Source organism: Strix aluco, chromosome 4, assembly GCF_031877795.1.
Source record: "Strix aluco isolate bStrAlu1 chromosome 4, bStrAlu1.hap1, whole genome shotgun sequence".
Taxonomy (NCBI): Eukaryota; Metazoa; Chordata; class Aves; order Strigiformes; family Strigidae; genus Strix; species Strix aluco.
The window spans coordinates 104202268-104220781 of NC_133934.1; the positions used below are offsets into that span (position 1 = coordinate 104202268).

Genomic DNA, 18514 nt, shown 5'->3' on the forward strand with positions numbered 1-18514 from the left:
TCGCGACTCAGAAGCACCGCGTTGCCCTTGCCTTTCCCAAGATGTAAAAGAATTTCCTCCACTACTTTTCCTTCCTCCCCCTCCCCCACGTCTTCGAAAATGTTTTTCTTTTCTTTTTCTTTTCTTCGTTTTCTTTTTTCTTCCTGTGGCAATAAAGCTGACTTGTCTGTTGGGGCGATCTCGTTTTTCATCTCTGGAATGTGCTTTTTTGGAATATGCTTGATGCACAGTCCAGAGAGCTCCGACATTTGTTGCCACGAATTTTTTTCCTTTCTTTCCTCCTTCCTCTCTCTCTCTTTTTTTTTTTTCCTCTCCCCCCACCCCCTTTTTTTTTTCTTCCCCCACCCCCCCCTTCAATTTCGGGGGCATCCCACTATTATAAGGAAGCGTGCGTGGAGTCACCGGGGGGTCCCAGAGCTGTGACATCTGCCTTGTGATGAGGAGCAGTTCAGTCGCCCCCTTCGGAGGCCTTCGCCATGTCCGACGGGTGTGTTTGTGCGTTTGCTTGCAGAACCTGCCTTCGGGGAAGTGAACCAGCTCGGGGGGGTGTTTGTCAACGGGAGACCCCTGCCCAATGCCATCAGGCTGAGGATTGTGGAACTGGCGCAACTGGGTATCAGACCGTGTGACATCAGCCGGCAGCTCCGCGTTTCCCACGGCTGTGTCAGCAAAATCCTGGCCCGCTACAACGAGACCGGCTCCATCCTACCGGGGGCTATCGGAGGCAGCAAGCCTCGGGTCACCACCCCCACGGTGGTAAAACATATCCGGACCTACAAACAAAGGGATCCGGGCATCTTCGCCTGGGAGATCCGGGATCGCCTGCTGGCCGATGGCGTGTGTGACAAGTACAACGTGCCGTCGGTCAGCTCCATCAGCCGTATCCTCCGGAACAAAATCGGGAACCTGTCTCAGCAGAGTCACTACGAGTCCTACAAGCAGCACCAGCCGCCCCCACAGCCCGCTCTGCCCTACAACCACATCTACTCCTACCCCAGCCCCATCGCTGCTGCAGGAGCCAAGGTGCCCACCCCTCCGGGGGTGCCAGCGATCCCCAGCACCATGGCCATGCCCAGGACGTGGCCGTCCTCCCACTCGGTGACGGACATCCTGGGGATCCGGTCCATCACAGACCAAGGTGAGGAGGGGGGACCCGGGGCCGCAGCGGCAGCCAGGCAGGGCCGGAGCGTTTCGGGCCACTGCTCCTGGGCTCCTTCCTCTCCGGGGGTCGGAAGGAGGGTTCGTGGTTTGCCTCGGGAAACCGGTCCCTTTTTCCCCATCCCGAGCCGTGCACGGAGCTTACCGGAGGATGTGCCTCGGGACGCGGCGAGGTCCCGAGGTGGGTTGCAGGCAGAGCCGCAGACGGTACCTACCATCCTCACCGCTGCCGTTGTGACCCAAGAAGCGGCGACCTTGGCCGGAGGGAACGGCCCGGGGAGCGGCGGCCCCGGCCCGGCCCCGGCTCGCTGCCGCCCTCCGGTCACAGGCGCCGCCTTGGCGTTACCGAGAAGTCCGTTTTCTCTACTGTTCGCAATCAGGCCAAATTTGCTCCGGCAGGAAGTTCAAATGTCACCTAATTGCTTTCATTCTGATGCTATATTTTCCTCCGAAGCGGTGGTCCGGGAAAACCAAACCCCCAAGATTTCCTTCTTTTATCCCTTACACCTTCTTTCTGCTTCTTCGCCTGGAAACTGCGTCGCGTCTCCCAGGCGCTTGCTACGCTTTGCTGCAAAGAAAGGGACATTTTTTCCATTTCGGTCTCTGCCAGCGAACTAACAGTGAATGTGGTTAAAACAACAGTCTAAAATAACCTTCCCCTACAGCGATCTCTATGTCCCACTCTTCCCTCCCAATTAGCGGGGGGGGGGGGGGGGGGGGGAGCGGGGGGGGCTGTGATTTCTGTTTCATTGCGTTTTTAACGGCAACAGTCCGATTCCAGCAGCACTTAAAATGCAAGTTGATCGTTTAGGCATTGCAGAATAATTTTCTTGTTCTTTTCTCAAAAACGTGTTGTTTTTTTTTTTTTTTTCAAACAATGCACATACACACAAGTATGTTTTATTTATATTCCTACATACAAAGATATGTAAGTTTTGTCCTTCTTCGCCCTCTACTTCACGATATAAACTTTACCCTCAGACCACACTGACACAAACAAATGTGTTTCTGAGTCGATTTTAACAAATACACGCCTGGCAATCTCTGCTCTGTGCTGGGGAGAGGTAGTGTTGGCAATGGACTTTAAGAAGAATGCGAACACTACAATCACATGAGAAATGGAGAATTTTTTTAGCGAGTTCCTCTTTTATTAACACCACATTGGCAGGCAGGCCGGCCTCTGACGGTACTGCCGTGTGCCTCGGTATCTGCCCCGTCTCCCTCAGCCCTCGGAGCTGCACACATCTTTCTGCAGTGTAGAATCTCCCCCCTCCCCTTCCCAGCAGAGCGCCGGGGCTGCTGAGCGGCCGATGCCGCAGATGGGGGCTGCTCGCCCTTGATTTATAGGATAAACTGACCTCTCTGACACGGAAAGGAAGCCCCTATTCATGGGAAAGTGTGAGATCAGCAGAAAAGGGCGCTCACCGAGAGAGCTCAATTTCTTAAGACAACTTCAGATTTGTGCCTTTCCCCAGCCTCGGCGAGGGGCCGAGCGGGGTGGTGCGAGGGGAAGCCCGCTCCCACGGCGGCCCCGGCGGGCCCGTGGGCTCCGAGGCACGGGGGAGCCGTGTGTCCCCCCGGGCTCCCCGCCGGGGCCCGGGGAATTTGCTCGCCTGCAAAACAACCCGGTATTCCTGTGCCGTGGCTGATGCGCGAGTAACTAACAGGACATTTATCTTTTTTTTTCTTCTTTCTCTCTTCCTCCTTTTTAAATTTTATTTTCTTTCTTCCCCCCCCCCCTTCCTTTTTGTGTTTTGTTTCTTTTGTTTTCTTGGTTTTTTCGTCCCAAATTGGTTTGGTGCCTGGTTCATCTGCAGCCGTGTCAGGGTTATTTCTAACAGGGGGTATCGTTTGTCCACGGACTCGCGCACACACACGAGGCGGTTCTCGTCAATCTCTCTTAGGAGATCCTGGGGACAAGGGCCCGGGGGGCCGCTCCATCCCGCCAGTGCAGGGACGCGGGGACAAACAACTCGGCCAGCTCCGGGCTCGGGTGGCGATCGCTGCCACCAGCTGCACGGAGGGACCCGACTCCCTCCCCGCGTTACCACCCTCTCCAGGGGCTCCCGGGAGGCTCAGCGAGCTGTAGCGGGCGAGGGACAGGCTTCCTCTTAGCTCTGCCCCACGGACTGAGTCCCGTGGGGAGAGGGAGCCGTCTCCAGCCCGGAGCAAAGTGCTCCGTACCCTGGCCGCTGCTCCTAACCCCCATTTCCCCCCGTGTTTCCCAGCAGTGAGCGACACCTCACCGTACCCCAGCCCCAAGGTGGAGGAATGGAGCAGCCTGGGCCGAAACAGCTTCCCCCCCCCGGCCCAGCACGCCGTGAACGGGCTGGAGAAGAGCTCCCTGGAGCAGGAGGCCAAGTACAGCCAGGTAAAGAGAGAGGGGGGGGAGGGCGGTGATGCACAGGGCCCCTGAGCTCGGCCTCGGGCTTGTGGTCCTTGCCCGGGGCTGCCGCTCTCGGTCCGGGGCCGGTGCCGGCCTTCCCTCGGTTTTGGCTTGCGAACGAGTCCGCCAAGACGGGCGACGTCGGGAAAGAGCCTGGTTCCCTCCTCCGCTCCTCTCGCCGTTCCCCGCCTCGGCACAGCCGCCGCACCCCCCGGCAGCCCCCAGCCCGCCCTTCTCCCGGCCGGGAGGGCAGCGCCCTCATCCCGCCCGTCCCGGGCTCTCGGCGCTGCCCCCGCCGCCGCGGCACAGCCCGCCCAGCAGACACTCGAGAATCGCCGCGCACCGGCCCCCGCCCGCCCGCCGAGCCGCCCGGCGACCGGACCCCGCCGCGCCGCCCACCGGGGCTCAGCCCCGGGCCGGGCCGGGCCGGGCCGTGTGAGCGGGCACGTCCCGCCGCCGCCTTTCAAGCCGCGTTTTACCCTGCCCGCAGCGTGCTCTGCAGGCAGGGGAATAATTTGAAAATGAGGTGTAATTGCTTCCTACATTAAGCATTTTTAAACGCTTAAGTAGACGGCGAATTTCCTACGTTTTAATTACAACACAATATAACTGTTACTTAATAAATCTCTGCCTAAATCTTTGTACTTGCTAATCAAATCCCATGCCAGGCGAAAAGCTATAAAAGTCTCAACTGTTACTCGTTGGGAAAGCACAGGTTTTGAAAACTTTCTTCCATGTGATGGAAACGTTTCAAAACGTATCAGAAGCGTCTCGATACCTTGACTTCCCGGCCATTCATTTGTTACCCTTATAACGAAGTCGAGGAAAAACCGCGATCTCTGTTTAGCGTGTTCCCATTCAAAGACAGAGGTTTTGGACATATTTTTCAAGTTCTGTGCCTGGTTTTGGATTCCATGTCCAGGAGACTTTTGTAGCTCGTGTTTGGTGCTGAGAGTAGCTGAATCAGAGCCTTTCAAATTCAAGATGTGGAGTGCAAACTGCGGGAATGCTCGCAAAGAGGTTGAATGAGGCAGAGTGGGAAATATTGTAGGCCCCAAATTACATATATTGCCTTACAAACAATATGCCGCCCTTAAAGCTGTCCTATCTGATTTGTATAACATTTTTCTGTTATCCCATTATTATTCTGTTCATTTCATATCACAAATGATGTGCACTGTAGTAGAGCCATGACTGTACGGTTAAAGATAGAGTTAGAGTTAATATTCATTCTTCCATAATTTTCTTTAAAAATGAAACAAAGTGTTAGCAGTCTTACTAAAAATGATGGAAACGGCTTGTCATTATACTGTTAAGAACAGCTGTGCTGCGGCTGCGTTGTCTTAGGCTCCAGGCTGGGCCTTCTGCACACGATTCTGCTGAAATAGTCACAGGATCCGGCTCATAGGCTAGAAACCATTGCCTCTGTGGGAATCTCAACAGACGTGTTGAGGAACAATGTTATGTAAATCGGGGTATTTTCAACGCTGGTGTTGGAAACTATTTTTTAATGTTTTTTCACTCTTTCAATATTTATGCTTTCATCTTCATAGTTTATCACTGTCCTACTGTCAATACCAGTCTTACTTTAAAGTTTTGTTCAGTCTGAAAGATCACCTGATAAATGTAATTTAAACATATTCGCCTTTTAAAAATGGAGCAAATTGTTATTAATAAACTGGAATTAATTTATCAAAATACATTGTCCAGAGAGTTTAAAAGGGCAGAAAAGCTAAAAAGTATTTATCCAAAAGGTCATTTTCAGAACCCTACTCACTAAAAAGAAGACACAGAGAAGATTCCCCCCTTCTTCTTCCCTGTAATAATATGGGTAAATAGAATCCGGCTCTGGAAAGTTCTAATGTACAGAGCAGTCTATTCACGTAGTATTCAGACTTGCTTGCCAGAGAATTCATTCACATGTGCGTTAATTGCTTCATCTGTCACAAGTTTACTACCTTGCTAATTAAGAATGTATTCAGAAAAAAATTAATGTCAGATAAGGATGTGGAAATGTGATTTTTTGCAGTTTTTGCAACATTTATTTTGCCAAAAGATTTGTCCCAACCAGGTGCAAAGTGAAATTTATAAACCAAATTCTTGCTGCATGTAGCACTGACTTACTAGCTGACTGTTTGCTGAAGCGCAGTGAGTTTGGGGTGACAGATTGTGACAGTAAAGTCTCACCAAAAGTCTCTGATGTCCTTGGATCTTTTGATAGTCTCTTGCAATGTGTACTGCTTTGGGTGTAAATAGAGGAGCAGGGGACAGGAGAGAACATTGGTTTGTTTGTGCAAATCTAGCAGAGGGGTATCTGGAATGGTGGAAAAATGGGAAGGCACAGTTGTAATTTATACGCCAGAAGGACTACAGTGAAATAGGCTCTATCTTTGGACTTCAGGGTAAATACTGTTTTCCTCATCTCCTCTGGGCAAAGCTCATTACAAAAGCTGGGTCTTAAGAAGGCAGACAGCAGATTTCCCCCAAAGAAGAGAAGTGACTGTTCCGTAATATTCCAGTTTTATGTCTGTATTACCAAAGTCAGAGGTGCCTACAAGAGGAGTGGAGCAGCAGGGAATCAAGCGTGTGTGTTTTACCTAGGCTTTCCAATTACACAACAGGGGCAGAGGGAATGTGGTCTGAAGCACATTATCAAAGGATTTTTTGTGAGTGGTAAGGAATTCTGCTGTTTCCAACAAATATCAGCTATACATTTTAAACACAAGCAACATTCAAGTTTCACCTGTACACAGCTTGCAAATAGTTCCATAGCTACTAGGCGAGTGAAGGACTTGTTCCCCAGCCTTAGTCATGGAAGATAATATTTTACTTCTGAAGAAATTCCCTGGAAACACCCTCTGCATGAGAAAGACTAGAAAAATTGAGCTCAAAGAACAAGGTCTTCTGTACATTAAAAATATGTTTATTTGATCCCTCCTTTTAAATTATACACATTTGTTTTCATACAAGGGATCCTGTAGGCTTTTTTCAGGCAAAACTCTTACTGACCTCCCAGTCTTGTCAGCTGACAGCCAAGGCTGACCTCTTTGATGGGTTTGAATGGCTGCATTTCGCCTCTTGCCCCACACATCAGTGGGAATTTGGCCTAGGAAAGGGCTCCACAAAAGAAGACTTCACATTTTTGCCTCAGCAATAAGCACTCACAACATGAAACTGAACCGCTGGATGTAGAACATTTTTCACTTTAAGTATTATGAATTTCCTGGTGTCTCTGGGGCCTTTGTTTGCAATGTTGTTTGGTATTTGGGTTTAGGGAGTTGAAAACTCTTTCTGGCAGATTGCAATTCTGTGCCAAACATTCCCCAGAAAATCACAGAGATGCCTTGTCAAGTTTCTATTCATTTTTAATTACCTGATGTCCCAAGTTGTCATTTATATGTAAGCAATTGCATTATATTTTCCCTGTGCATCATATTCACAAATTTGTCATACAGCTTTGCAGACAGAGCAGCTGTGAATCAGAGAAACTGAAAAGGAAAATAGATTTTTCTAAGAGCTTGACAGTTTTGGATCATACACATTTCATACAGAGCTCAGTTATATTGCAGTATTTATACGGAGAGGCACATTCAGTGTGGTGTTGGGGGGATGGCTTCTACAGATAATTATATTATTAATACAGAGGATGAATATTCTGAGTATTTTATGCATTAGGCAACTTATACTGACAGTTGCATTAAGAAAAAAAAAAGGTGAAATCACTGAAAACCAAACCCATTTGTACCCTGCATTTGCAATAAAAACATGTTATAAATATGTATCATATTTAAAATGCAGTTTTCAGACATCTGATGCTTGTGACTTTCTGGACTAACATCATGGATGTGCTAACTAAAAAAATTGTGGTCTGTATTTACACATGTATGAAAATGCAGAAGATGACGTATCTCTGTACAATTTGTTGAGAGGCAAATAGCTTCAGAAATACTTTTTTTCAGAATTATTTGCTGTGTGCATTACAGGAAGCAGATGTGCACATTGCCAAAGGGAGCTGATACTCATTAACGGGAAAAAGCTTGTAACTGGGGGGTCTAAGAGCAAGTGGTTATTGCAAGCTCGCTCCTGAAAAAAGGAACTTTATTCTGAGGCCTGATCCCAGACCCAGCGGAGTTGCTGAAAACACTCCTCCTAATTCAGAGGGGCTTGTGAACACGGTTTGAGTGAGGTTTTCCTCTGACATATCGGGCAGACCCCAAAGTAGCAACTGCTTCACCTCTGTCTCTCCTGAACTTTATCAGCTGTTAGCGGCTTGCGTTTTTGGCTTTGCTGGGGACAGCACACTCTGTCCTTTGGTTGTGTTCTGATTAGGGGTCATGAGCTCCATGTGCTGTAAACACATAAAGAGAAGGCTCCATTTTAGGGCAAGTGATTGCAAATAATTGTGGGTGCAATTCTGGACAATTATTTGCACAGAAAATGTGGGCAATGTAAATATTTACTTCCTGATCTTTGATTGTAGATGAACAATGAACTGTATATGCGGTGGCCAAAGCATCTGTAATTGTTTTTATCGGCAGTGCTTAGAACCCACAATATACGGTAACTTTTTTGGGAATAAGATGAAAATGTAACTTTAAATGCTATGGCCAATTACATAACCATCCTACACAGATTATTTATCGAAAAAAATAATTAGCAGATTACTTATTTGGCATCTTATATTCTAACTCGGGATTCAGGCAGTTGGATTTCTGCTACGGGTCTGTGCACAATCCATCAGCAATAGAAGTCCGGACCTCCTGCTCCTCACTCATATCTGGGGGTGGGAAGGTGTTGAGGAGAGGTACTTACCTGCTTTCTTGCCGTAGTACCTAGCAGAATTGTTAGCAGAGTTCCTGTTTGGTGCAGGGGTTCAGACCTTGGCTTGGAGACTGGTTCTGTGTCACTCTCATGAGGATCTTCAGACCAGTGCCTGTTACTAAAATACTGTCACTAAGATGGCTTGCTCGAGGTCGAGGCATCCATGTCATTGCATGTTGTGGGTGAGGGGCATGAGCTGATCCCACTACATGCACCCGATTCCTTCCCAGGTGATCTGGATGGCACCCCATTCGAATCCCATTTGTGAGACCTGCCTCTTACTGGCCACCTGCTTCCACGGCCAAAACACAGTGCCCTGCCCACCAACCCACATGGCTTCAGGGCACTCCACCCGGATGAAACTAATAAAGAAAGTCAGAGAGGTGAGTGAATGGTATGATGACACTCGAACTGCACTCTGAGAGCCCTCTGCTCAAAGGGCCCCAACCCACCAGGAGCTCCACTGTGACAAACAAGACCAGGGACTGAAGAGAGAGAGTGGTGGGAGATACCTATCACAGCTAAGGAGAAGAGTGCCAGGGGCAGGGGGATTAGATAGGACTTGATCTGTTCAGTCTTCTGGTGCTTGCAGTAGAGTGGGAAATAGATAAAGACTGTACGGTGTGTCTGAATCCTTCTGTTGTGGCAATTTATCAGCTCTCAGAAATTGCCTACATACCTAGTAATAATTACCATGGGCATTTGATAATAGATGGGCTGAGATTTCACCCTCGTTAATTTACCAGCTTCCCAGTAATTGCCTCTGCAGCATCAGAGATTTGTTAGACAAAGGGGACGACTGTTTTGGCTCTCCCTACAGAGGACAAAGTGGGGACTTGCCCAGTTTGACCCTATATTTGCCTAGCTTCTAGCCATCAAGCATGCCTTTGATGTCTCTGTGTCCATAAGTCTCCTTCTTTCAACCACAGTTTGATTTAAATAACACCATATTGAAATTACAATATATTACTAAATATATTATATTAAGATGGCATTTTTCATAGAACCTTTTGCTAGTACAGTATGGTTTTAACCACCAGCATAGAAAGAACAAATGTTTATTCCTTTCAGTGTATTTACTTGTTTAATGTCCATGTGTGCCCTGCCTGACTCCAGATTTTGCCAAAATATCAAGGGGGAATTACTGTGCAAATCTGTTACACAACTATGGGAATCTGTTGTTAGTTCCTACTCAAGGGAGTTTGCTTATATGGCACGATTTTTTTTCTGAGCTTTCCTTTTGTCCTCATAAGCACGGTGTATCTATCTAAGGGAGGCTCAAGTTGTGTCTTTGTCGTCAAAATCAAGCTTTGTGCTCACAGCAAATAGGATTTGTTGTCACTCCACTTTGAGGTAGTCTTATGGTGAGGTTTGTTAAATAATAGAATACATCCCAAGATCCAGCACCTTTGCTGGAAAGGCAGTGACTTCCATGAGTATCATCCTTCCTAAACTGGAGTACAAATGGAAAGCAACCATTCAGTAATGTACAGACCTTGCACAATAATCTATGTTTGGGAGACATTTTAGGTAGACATATTAGAGCGTTCTTGCTGTGCTCTATGTGGTAGATTGCACTTCACTGTGAAAATCATCTAACTCCATTCCTCTTCTGAAGAAACGTTGGAAACCATTGCTCCCCCGGCTTTTCCCTTGGAGCGTGCTTAGTTTTTACAACAATCTCTGTCTGCCTTGTCTCCATCGTGCCTTTTTCTTCTACCTCTCTTTTCCTCTGTTGTTTTTGTAGTGGATTCCTCAGTCTCTGAGAATGAGTTTATTTTTTTTTTTCTTTTGTTTCTGCTGTAGTTTGTTTTGGAAAAGACATAAAATGCCCCTGGCTCCTTTAGGAAGGGATTCGTGATGGTGTGTAAATTCAAGTTACTATTACTATTTCCAAAACTGGGTTTTTATTTCCCTGAAGAGGCTGAGATTTAAAATTTGATAAGAAAATATAATTAAGAGTGATCTTGATGCATGTCGCAGCTATAGTTAAAATACTCAATTGATATTATCTGATTTCTGTGTTATTCAGTGCAGCTGGGGATGCCTATAAGAAAGGAAACAACTTTAAGTTAATAAAAAAGCACATTAAACATGGGGAATGGGATCTGCTCATTATTAAGGCAATGAACATTATTTTAGAAGGAAGTAAGTGTGATTTTCTCATGCAGTATATTGTAATGCATTGAATTTAGTAACAGAAGAAATAACTGTAAAGAAAATGGCATCTTTCTAAGAGACACTGTATAGGACTGGGTAACTAATTACATTTGGACTCTTAAAGCACTCAAGCATGCAAATAACTATTGTTTTAATTGTGACTTCAACTAGAATACCAGCATTGCTTCGTACCACTTACAGTGAAAGAAAAATACTGTAATTCCCCATTTTTCAAAGCTCAGTCTTCTGGGAATCACCCAAGCTCAGGCGAGTCACAGACTGACAGTAAACCCCTTGCCCATGTATTATTTTAAAAGCTCCTCAATTCCAATGTATTACCACTGTTCAGCCTTCCTTGAAAATAAATGCATATATTTCAAAGTAATATCCGATCTACAAAATGTTTCCCCTTCTGTTCAAGATTTTTTGGATGTTGATATCATTTAATTACAATGTCCTCATTTTTCAGAGTCTATTTTATTCTCTTCTGCTTGCAGTGAAATTAATAGAAAATCAGAGGGGGAATATGTTCAATGACATAAGTTAATTCATCTAAGAATATGGATATATAGTCTAGTATGAAAAGATTTTTGCAAGAAATTTTTCCAGCATTATAAAAAGACAGCAAACTGATTTGCAGGGTCAGCTCTGACTAGGTGATTCACATGCAGCTTAGCAATTTTATTACATTTTTCTTAAAAAGATTTTTCATAAAAGGTGTTATCATAAACTGGAGAGATTTACTTGGTGCTGACTTTTGTAATCCTTCTTCTTTAGGTAATTCTGATTTACCTGTGTAGGCACATTAATTTTAGTGGGACACTGATCTAATTTTAGTGGAACACTGATCCGAATGAGTGTTTGTAGGATCATGTAATTTTTCCCATTGATGCTGTAGCACTCAATAGCAGCTTCAGAATTTAGCTCTAATTTAGTTAACTACAATTTCAACTAAAATATTATGTGAGGTTATTCATTTTAAAACCTTAAAAGAGACATAGGTGTATTACTTACATCTTTAGGTAATGCCATTTTCCTAAATGAGATTTCCATTACAGACCTGCTGCTGATGTTTTACTTGGAAAATTTGTTTACTCTTCCCTTGGGATCCCATATGTTGGTTTGATTTATAAATTATTTAACCTCCAATTAAAAAGGGAGATTTAGCATGTTTGCTTCCTTTATGTTTGCAGTTTGTGTTTGATTACTCCTAGTCTTGTTGCCATAACCTTTTTGACTGATTATGTGCATGTCACTAAGAACATGAGATATCCTCTGGGTTTTTAAGGTAATTTGCTCTTCTGATTGAAGGACTAGATATTCAGCTCTGCTCCCTGCTATGCTTTTCCCTTGCTGTGGAAAAAATTACTTCTGCAGTAGCTACTTTGAGACTGTGTTTTCAGGGCATTCAGAAAAGATTCAGTGTTTCCAGAAACTCTTCAGTTTTTCGTTTTGAAAAACGAGCAGCAGGAGGGTGTTTGTCTGCGAAGCCACGGTACCGTCCTTGCATCTAAAGCTGCTGCCAGTGCTCCACTCTGCTGGGGAGCTCTTGCTGTCTGTAACACGGCTGTGATATACCTCTGCAGATTTGTTTCATTTGCTCTCGGGGAAAGGCTTGGTGCTGATCAAGGCAACGCGCTGAGCTTGCTGATCCAAGGACAGGAAGGATTCGTTTCATCCAAGTCAGTGTTAGAATTGAGAAATACAAATGAAACAGCAACCTTATTCACCAGAGGTGTGTTCCCCAAGTCTTGACACAGGCTGAACTTCTGCTGATTCCAGCAGGGGAGTTTGGGCTGAGTCACTGTCCAAGCCCATTAGGGCTGGTGAATTAGGTAACTTGAGCTTGAAGCCTATGTTGTTTCTCCTGAAACACTTTTTTTTCATAGATGTTTGGAATACTTCTACAAAACATGCACTCTTAGTCAATGCACTAAATTATCTATCTAATAAAATATTGTAAGTATTATATTACAGTGGGCAAGTGAATCAAATAATTGTAAATAATAACTTCAAAATAAGAATAATTTATATTATTTTGACACTTAAACTTTAAAACTGAGGTGGCATCCACCTGTGGCATCAAATCTGCTCTCATTTGTATTCATGTAAACCTGAAATGAGATAATTTGTATTATTGCTATTAATGATAACTAACATAAATGCAGGTCTGTGATTTTGAACGCTATGACTCTGGGTCATTTTCTGAAACATTTAGAAGCCATATGGGAAGGGATCACAGGAGATGGTCTAATTTTGATCCTGAGGGAAAACATATCTAGCAAGCAAAAGGCAAGGACAGAAAAGTAGAGAAGGGGATGAAACAAACCAAAATAATATCAGTTAATTACAATATAGAATTTGGATTTATACCATGATGTCTGAAAGTGGAATCTAGTTTATCTGTTTCTCTGGTATTAACGTGACCAAGGTAGAAAAAAAAAGTCAGGTAGTTTGTCTGACATGGATTGATTGGGAAGTTTGTCCAGAAGGCTTGTGCCCTGTCTCTCCTTACTATGCAGGAGAGAGGAGGCTGAAGCTGTTTGACACGTTATACCAGCATAACCTTCATAACAGAAATCAAGGTGTGTGTGGTGGTTACCTTTGTTTTGGAGAGAAACTGTTCTGACTTTTAGGAGTCCAAACAGCTAATGAAAATGACTTGTTCCAAAGACAGTTCACATAAGCTTGATTCTAGATGTGCTTTTCATCCACGCTCTGTGTCTCAAATCCCAAACAGACCGAAAATGACAACAAAAGTTTTCTTTAGTTAGTATTGTACCTAAAGTGTATAAAACTAAAAATTCCCTCCATTAAAACTACTGAACCAACTCCTTCACTGGTGAAAATACATGCAGTCCATTTGTTTCAGCAGCATCATTTTATGTGACCTAGAGCAAGACTTTATGTCCATCTTGGCTTTGAATTCTGGCCTGGATATTCCTTTCACTGGCACTGGTGTGTATCAGCAGTAACTTGGCACAAAGGCACCAGACCCAACTCGTGATCCTGACCCAGCCACTGTTGATCTGCAGGTCTCTGCGAGAACATGTTTCACTGAATTTGTGAATTCTTGGGAGATCATGTTTTTGAATGAAACTCTAAAATTTGGAAATACTTATTCCATCAGTTGTCTCAAAACATTGATAGAAGCAGCCATTCAGAGCAAGTGTTTCTCTCTGGTCTTTGTAGAAGCCGGACAGTAACTTCTTTCAAACAAGAACCGTGATCACTTGCACAGCAGAGGTTCTTGTTCAGTTAGAACTACATGTTTGTTTGTTTGCTTTAAAAAATTAGATTTCCCTTGAAAAGCAATGGTTTAAATTAAGAAAAAAAATATTTATAAAAGTTAAAAACCAGGTTCAAGAAGCTCTGCACTTAAAACAAGTTCTAAGGGTTTTAAAAATCCATAAACACCATGGGGTTCTCGCACTCCTAATTATGAATGTTTAGATTTTGGTGTTCATTTCCTCTGATTGAAATACTGCAGGATGAATTATTCATCCAGTATATACAGGGTCATGGAACTTAATCCCCTCCATTTATTTTAAGTGAATGTCATGTTTGTAAAAAGTGCCAGATTGACAGACAAGATTCAACCCTTCTGATAACATACAGCTTTTATCTAAAGCTGTTTAGAAGTAAAAACTCTTGTGGTTAAAATTATTGGTTCAAGTCCTTCACTGATGAAAGTCAGAGATGCAAATCAGGTTGGGGTTTTTTTTGAGTAGCATAGTTTTAAATCACATAAGGTGAGGTTTTCTCTATCGTCTCAGCTCTAAATTCGGGCCAGAGGAGGCCTCTGTCTGCTTTGCGGGTATGGCTCAAACCTCCCCTGAAGCAGAACCATGCTCTGTGCTGAGCCAGTCCTTACCCATCCCAGTGCTGCCTGCTTGGCTCAAGGCACCTATCGGCATCCACATCATCATGGTTTTGAGCAGTAAAGCTTTGTAGCACTGGAACAAAAATAAGAATGATTCATTAATTCAGCAAGGCAGTGACAACAGCTTTCCAGCATTGGTGGCCTCTGACAGGTCACAACTAGTGGTCCCTACACAACTGCCTCCACGTCCTGCCCTCAGTAGTTAGAGCAAGATTTTTCTTACATTCAAAAGAGCCACTATAAAAACAACAGTTATTGCAGTTGTAATTTAAGTAAAGGAGGGGGTCAGTAAGTAAAGGAGGGGGTCAGTAAAAAGCTTGTTCTGTCTGTTATAAATCAGAATAGGTATTCTTTTAAATTAAAGTTTTACAAAAACTGGTGAATCTTTAGTCAAGTCAATCTGTTTTATCAATAAGAACCCAAGTAGCACCTCCAGTGTAATTCAGTAACAAACTGGGGCTTCTCCAATAATTATAATTCAGAGACTTTCATTTTACTTTGTGCCATAAGACCATACTAAGGAAGGCTGCACAATGATAAATAGAAGTAGGGGAACACGTATGATTGGATTAAATATTTATCAACAATGTCTGCATTAATGTGAGCTGTTCAGGAGCTCAGATTTGCCCCAGATCATGCAAAGTGATCAGTTTCTGGTTGCTGAGAAACCTCTAGCAGCCTTGTCTGTAGGAGCTGCAGGAGGACAGGACATGGCCTTGAGCATTGGTGGACTAGCAAAGAGGTGGCTTGTTGGCACAGTGCCTGGCACAGATCTAGCCTGGGCCCACTAGCACAGGGCCAGACACTGCTCCAGCGTGGGGTCAGGCAGGCCACAGCCCAGGGACCCTGCCTGGCAGGTTGCGTGGATGAGGACACCCTGTTTCTGGCAGAATAGAGGTGAACCGTGGGGCTGGGTATTGCATGGTGCTGCTTATCCTCATGGCCAAAGAATTGGCCCTGGTCTGGTTTATTTACTGGTACAGACACAGTCATCACCTCCAGGGAATTTTTCGCTTGGACACAGCATTGGACATAGCAGGAAGTAATTTCTTGAGGACCAAAAGTTGCCGTTCTCTACCCATATACTCTTGGCTTTTAATGATGGAGTGGGAAGAGGTGCCTGGCAAAGTGATTGCATTAAGCAGTATTTCACCTTGGCATAATGCAGCATTATGCACAGCTTTGAAGGATGCATATAGTCTTATTCTTCCTTAGGTGAAGGGTGTTAGAGCATCTGCTTTTCTAAAGAGCTCTAAGAGGAAGTGCCAGCAGTTGGAGGGCATCCTACAGCATGGCAGCCTGTAGAGCATATGGGAAGCATTTTCTCTTCTCCGTGGCAAAGGAAGGCTCTGTTTTTTCCCAGAGTTGCATCAGTAGAGGGGAGCAGTGACAACACAGGAGGCTGGAGGGACACGTGTGTCCTCCACAGTCTAGGAGGAATCCTTTCAAAAGCACAACCAAGGGTTCACAGGACATGACCATTCATAGTGAGGAATCCTACTTAAAGTGGGGCTTCTAGGCACAGCCTTGTGCTCACTGCTTGGTACTAGCCTGCTTGGGAGTGGGCAAGCCTGGAGGAGCAGGGTGGCTTCGCAGAGTCCAAAAAAACCTCTTCTGAGCTTCAGAGGCAGGAGGTTTGTGCTGTCTCAATGGCTATGAGATTCTTCAGGGACTTGCCCCAGGTCTTCTCTCCTTCCAGCACCCCGTTGGGGTTTCTGTACTTACCTGTGCAGGATACCTTTGGGTTGTGGCTCTTGATGTCCCAGTGTTACAACATGGCTGTAATGGCTCTACTGCCTCTGTGCAAAGCTTTTTGTTGCTGTTAGAAAAAACCAGAAGTCCTCCTTCTTGTTTCACATTCTTCTGAAAAGCACTTTACACATTGGAAGAGGCAGGGAGCTTGAAGAACAGCAGCTTTTTAGGGCCTATTACACTTTTTACTTTCCAGTAAATTCAGTGAAATAATTTTCCATGTGATTTAAGAAGTGCACTAATTTACTCTGCAAATATTTGAAGGTTTGTATTAATTAGTATTGTTGCAAACACTGATATTTAGAGCTGAGGCTGAAGTGTAATTCTGAGACACAGTAGGGGACGTGTAATTGGAGTTGAAGGTCAGGTCACATATTGGGATTTTCAAAAGAATTAGGCAAGTTCAGCTTCAACAAAGTGTTTATGGATTTGGAATGACAATTATGTTGCTGCTGCAGCTGTATTTTTGTACTAATTAATATACCTATCGGAGGCTTGTGGCTGGGATCCTGTCACTATCTCCTGCTGTTTTAGATTGCTGTACACGTTTATATTGACTCCAGCAGGATTACTGCTTGGTTTCCCAAGTGGCAATAAGAAGATAGTCCAGACAGTGGAACTGTGAACTACATTGGTAGGAAACTCATGAATCTGAAACCAGGCCAGTGCTGTTTATATAGGTAAATACTGTAAATTTAGGCAGGTGCAATCCAGAGAGGAATTGAACAAGTGAAATATTTTAGCAGAAACAAAAGTCTGTTTCATTTCTTGATTCTGCACTATCCAGGTTAGGCCTGGTTCTACCAGGTGATTAAAAATGGCAGATGCTACATGATTTGCTGAATTGATACCTGTTCTTTTGTATTCAGATAGGAAATGTTTCTGGGGAAAAATACCACCCCAAATCCTAAAACATAAACACTACACAAATTGAAACTTAAGCAAGATAAATGATCTTGGTTTGTACGTGTTCTGCTGAAGAAGCATTTACAGGGTGTGAAATAAACCACTGAACCCTTTTTATTTAAATAAGGAGTCACTCATTGTGAAATACTACCATGGCAGACTGAAGGACCCTCCCTTCTCTATTTAAATAGAAACACTTCTCTTCAGCCTACGGAAGGACCTAGGAAAATAGCTCGCAGGAAAGGACCCAGCCCTGTGATTGTTTTATGCACAGAAGCCCTTTTGAAACCAGGAGAAGCTGTGAGCAAAGAACATTTGCAAGGTTATATCCCAAGTATCTAGAAAACAGATTTTAAAAGACATCATCAATAATAATAATACTACTATAGTTCTGACTCATGCTCTGAGCAAACAGTTACCAAAGAGTTTAAGACATTTCCACCTCCCCCAGCTGCTTGTTACCTCTCTGCTCCAGGGAGTGTTGCTTCGGGCTCCGTGCCCACGCCTGCCTGCTGCAGCTCAGTCCTGAGCCCACCCTCCTCTTGAGCTGGGGTAGGCGAGGCACCAGTATGGGTTCATCTCTCCTGCCACTGGTATGGCCATGCTCACTGCATACCCAGCTTAAAGTGTCACAGCACTACTTGCCTGGGCCCGGCCACAGTGGCCAACACCCCATGTGAAATCTGGGAAAAGTGGGTAAATATCACAGCCCACCTGCTCCAACCCATGGGACTCATTGCCAAGAAGATGAAGGTGCTTAGCGAGATTGCTGGGACCAACTTATCACAAATACCTCCAGCAGTAGCTCTGAAATGTGATGATTAGATGCAACCATGGGCTTAAGGAGTCCTTGAACAACAGCTTGCGGGAAGGCGGGCGGCCATATGGGGGGGCTTGGCGGTTCCTGCCCTGCTCACAGCATGTGTTCCCTAAATGTCTGCTGTTGCTCCCTGTCTGGGACAGGCTGCTGGAAGAGGTGTGCAGGGCTGATGTGGGGTAGGTAGTCTTAAAAGCAAAGCACAAGGGGGTCATTGTGCCCCTGAAATTCAGAGGAGTGGTTCTGGGTGGTTCTCTGGGCGTCCCCACTGGCCCTGGTTCTTGTACAAAGTTCCAGCAGCATCTGAGTGCAGCTTCTTTTACGGCAGATCTGCTGTATCTTACTCTCTTAGAAATGTTTTTCCCTTTCCTTTCAGGCACCCAATGGCCTCCCAGCTGTCAGCAGTTTCGTGTCAGCACCAGCCATGCCTCCCTATGCCACACCAGCCCAAGTGTCACCTTACATGACGTACAGCGCTGCCCCGTCTAGCTACATGGCGAGCCATGGCTGGCAGCATGCTGGAGGCACCCCGCTGTCCCCTCACAGCTGCGACATCCCTGCCTCACTGGCATTCAAGGGCATGCAGACGGCCAGGGAGGGCAGCCACTCGGTCACAGCTTCTGCTCTCTGA

General features: G+C 45.1%; 1 protein-coding gene across 1 annotated transcript; it reads left to right on the plus strand.

The window, feature by feature from the left end:
- Nucleotides 1-436: 436 nt before the first annotated feature.
- Nucleotides 437-18514, plus strand: PAX9 (paired box 9). The gene is made up of 5 exons (XM_074821299.1): nucleotides 437-467; nucleotides 512-1138; nucleotides 3387-3529; nucleotides 8596-8748; nucleotides 18260-18514. Exons 1-5 carry the CDS (start codon nucleotides 437-439, stop codon nucleotides 18512-18514), a joined length of 1209 nt encoding a protein of 402 aa, XP_074677400.1.

Coding starts and splice junctions, on each gene's coding strand:
- PAX9 (XM_074821299.1), top strand. CDS start 437: ATGAGGAGCAGTTCAGTCGCCCCCTTCGGAG. Junction 1,139..3,386: donor CCGGTCCATCACAGACCAAG/GTGAGGAGGGGG, acceptor CGTGTTTCCCAG/CAGTGAGCGACACCTCACCG. Junction 8,749..18,259: donor TAATAAAGAAAGTCAGAGAG/GTGAGTGAATGG, acceptor CTTTCCTTTCAG/GCACCCAATGGCCTCCCAGC.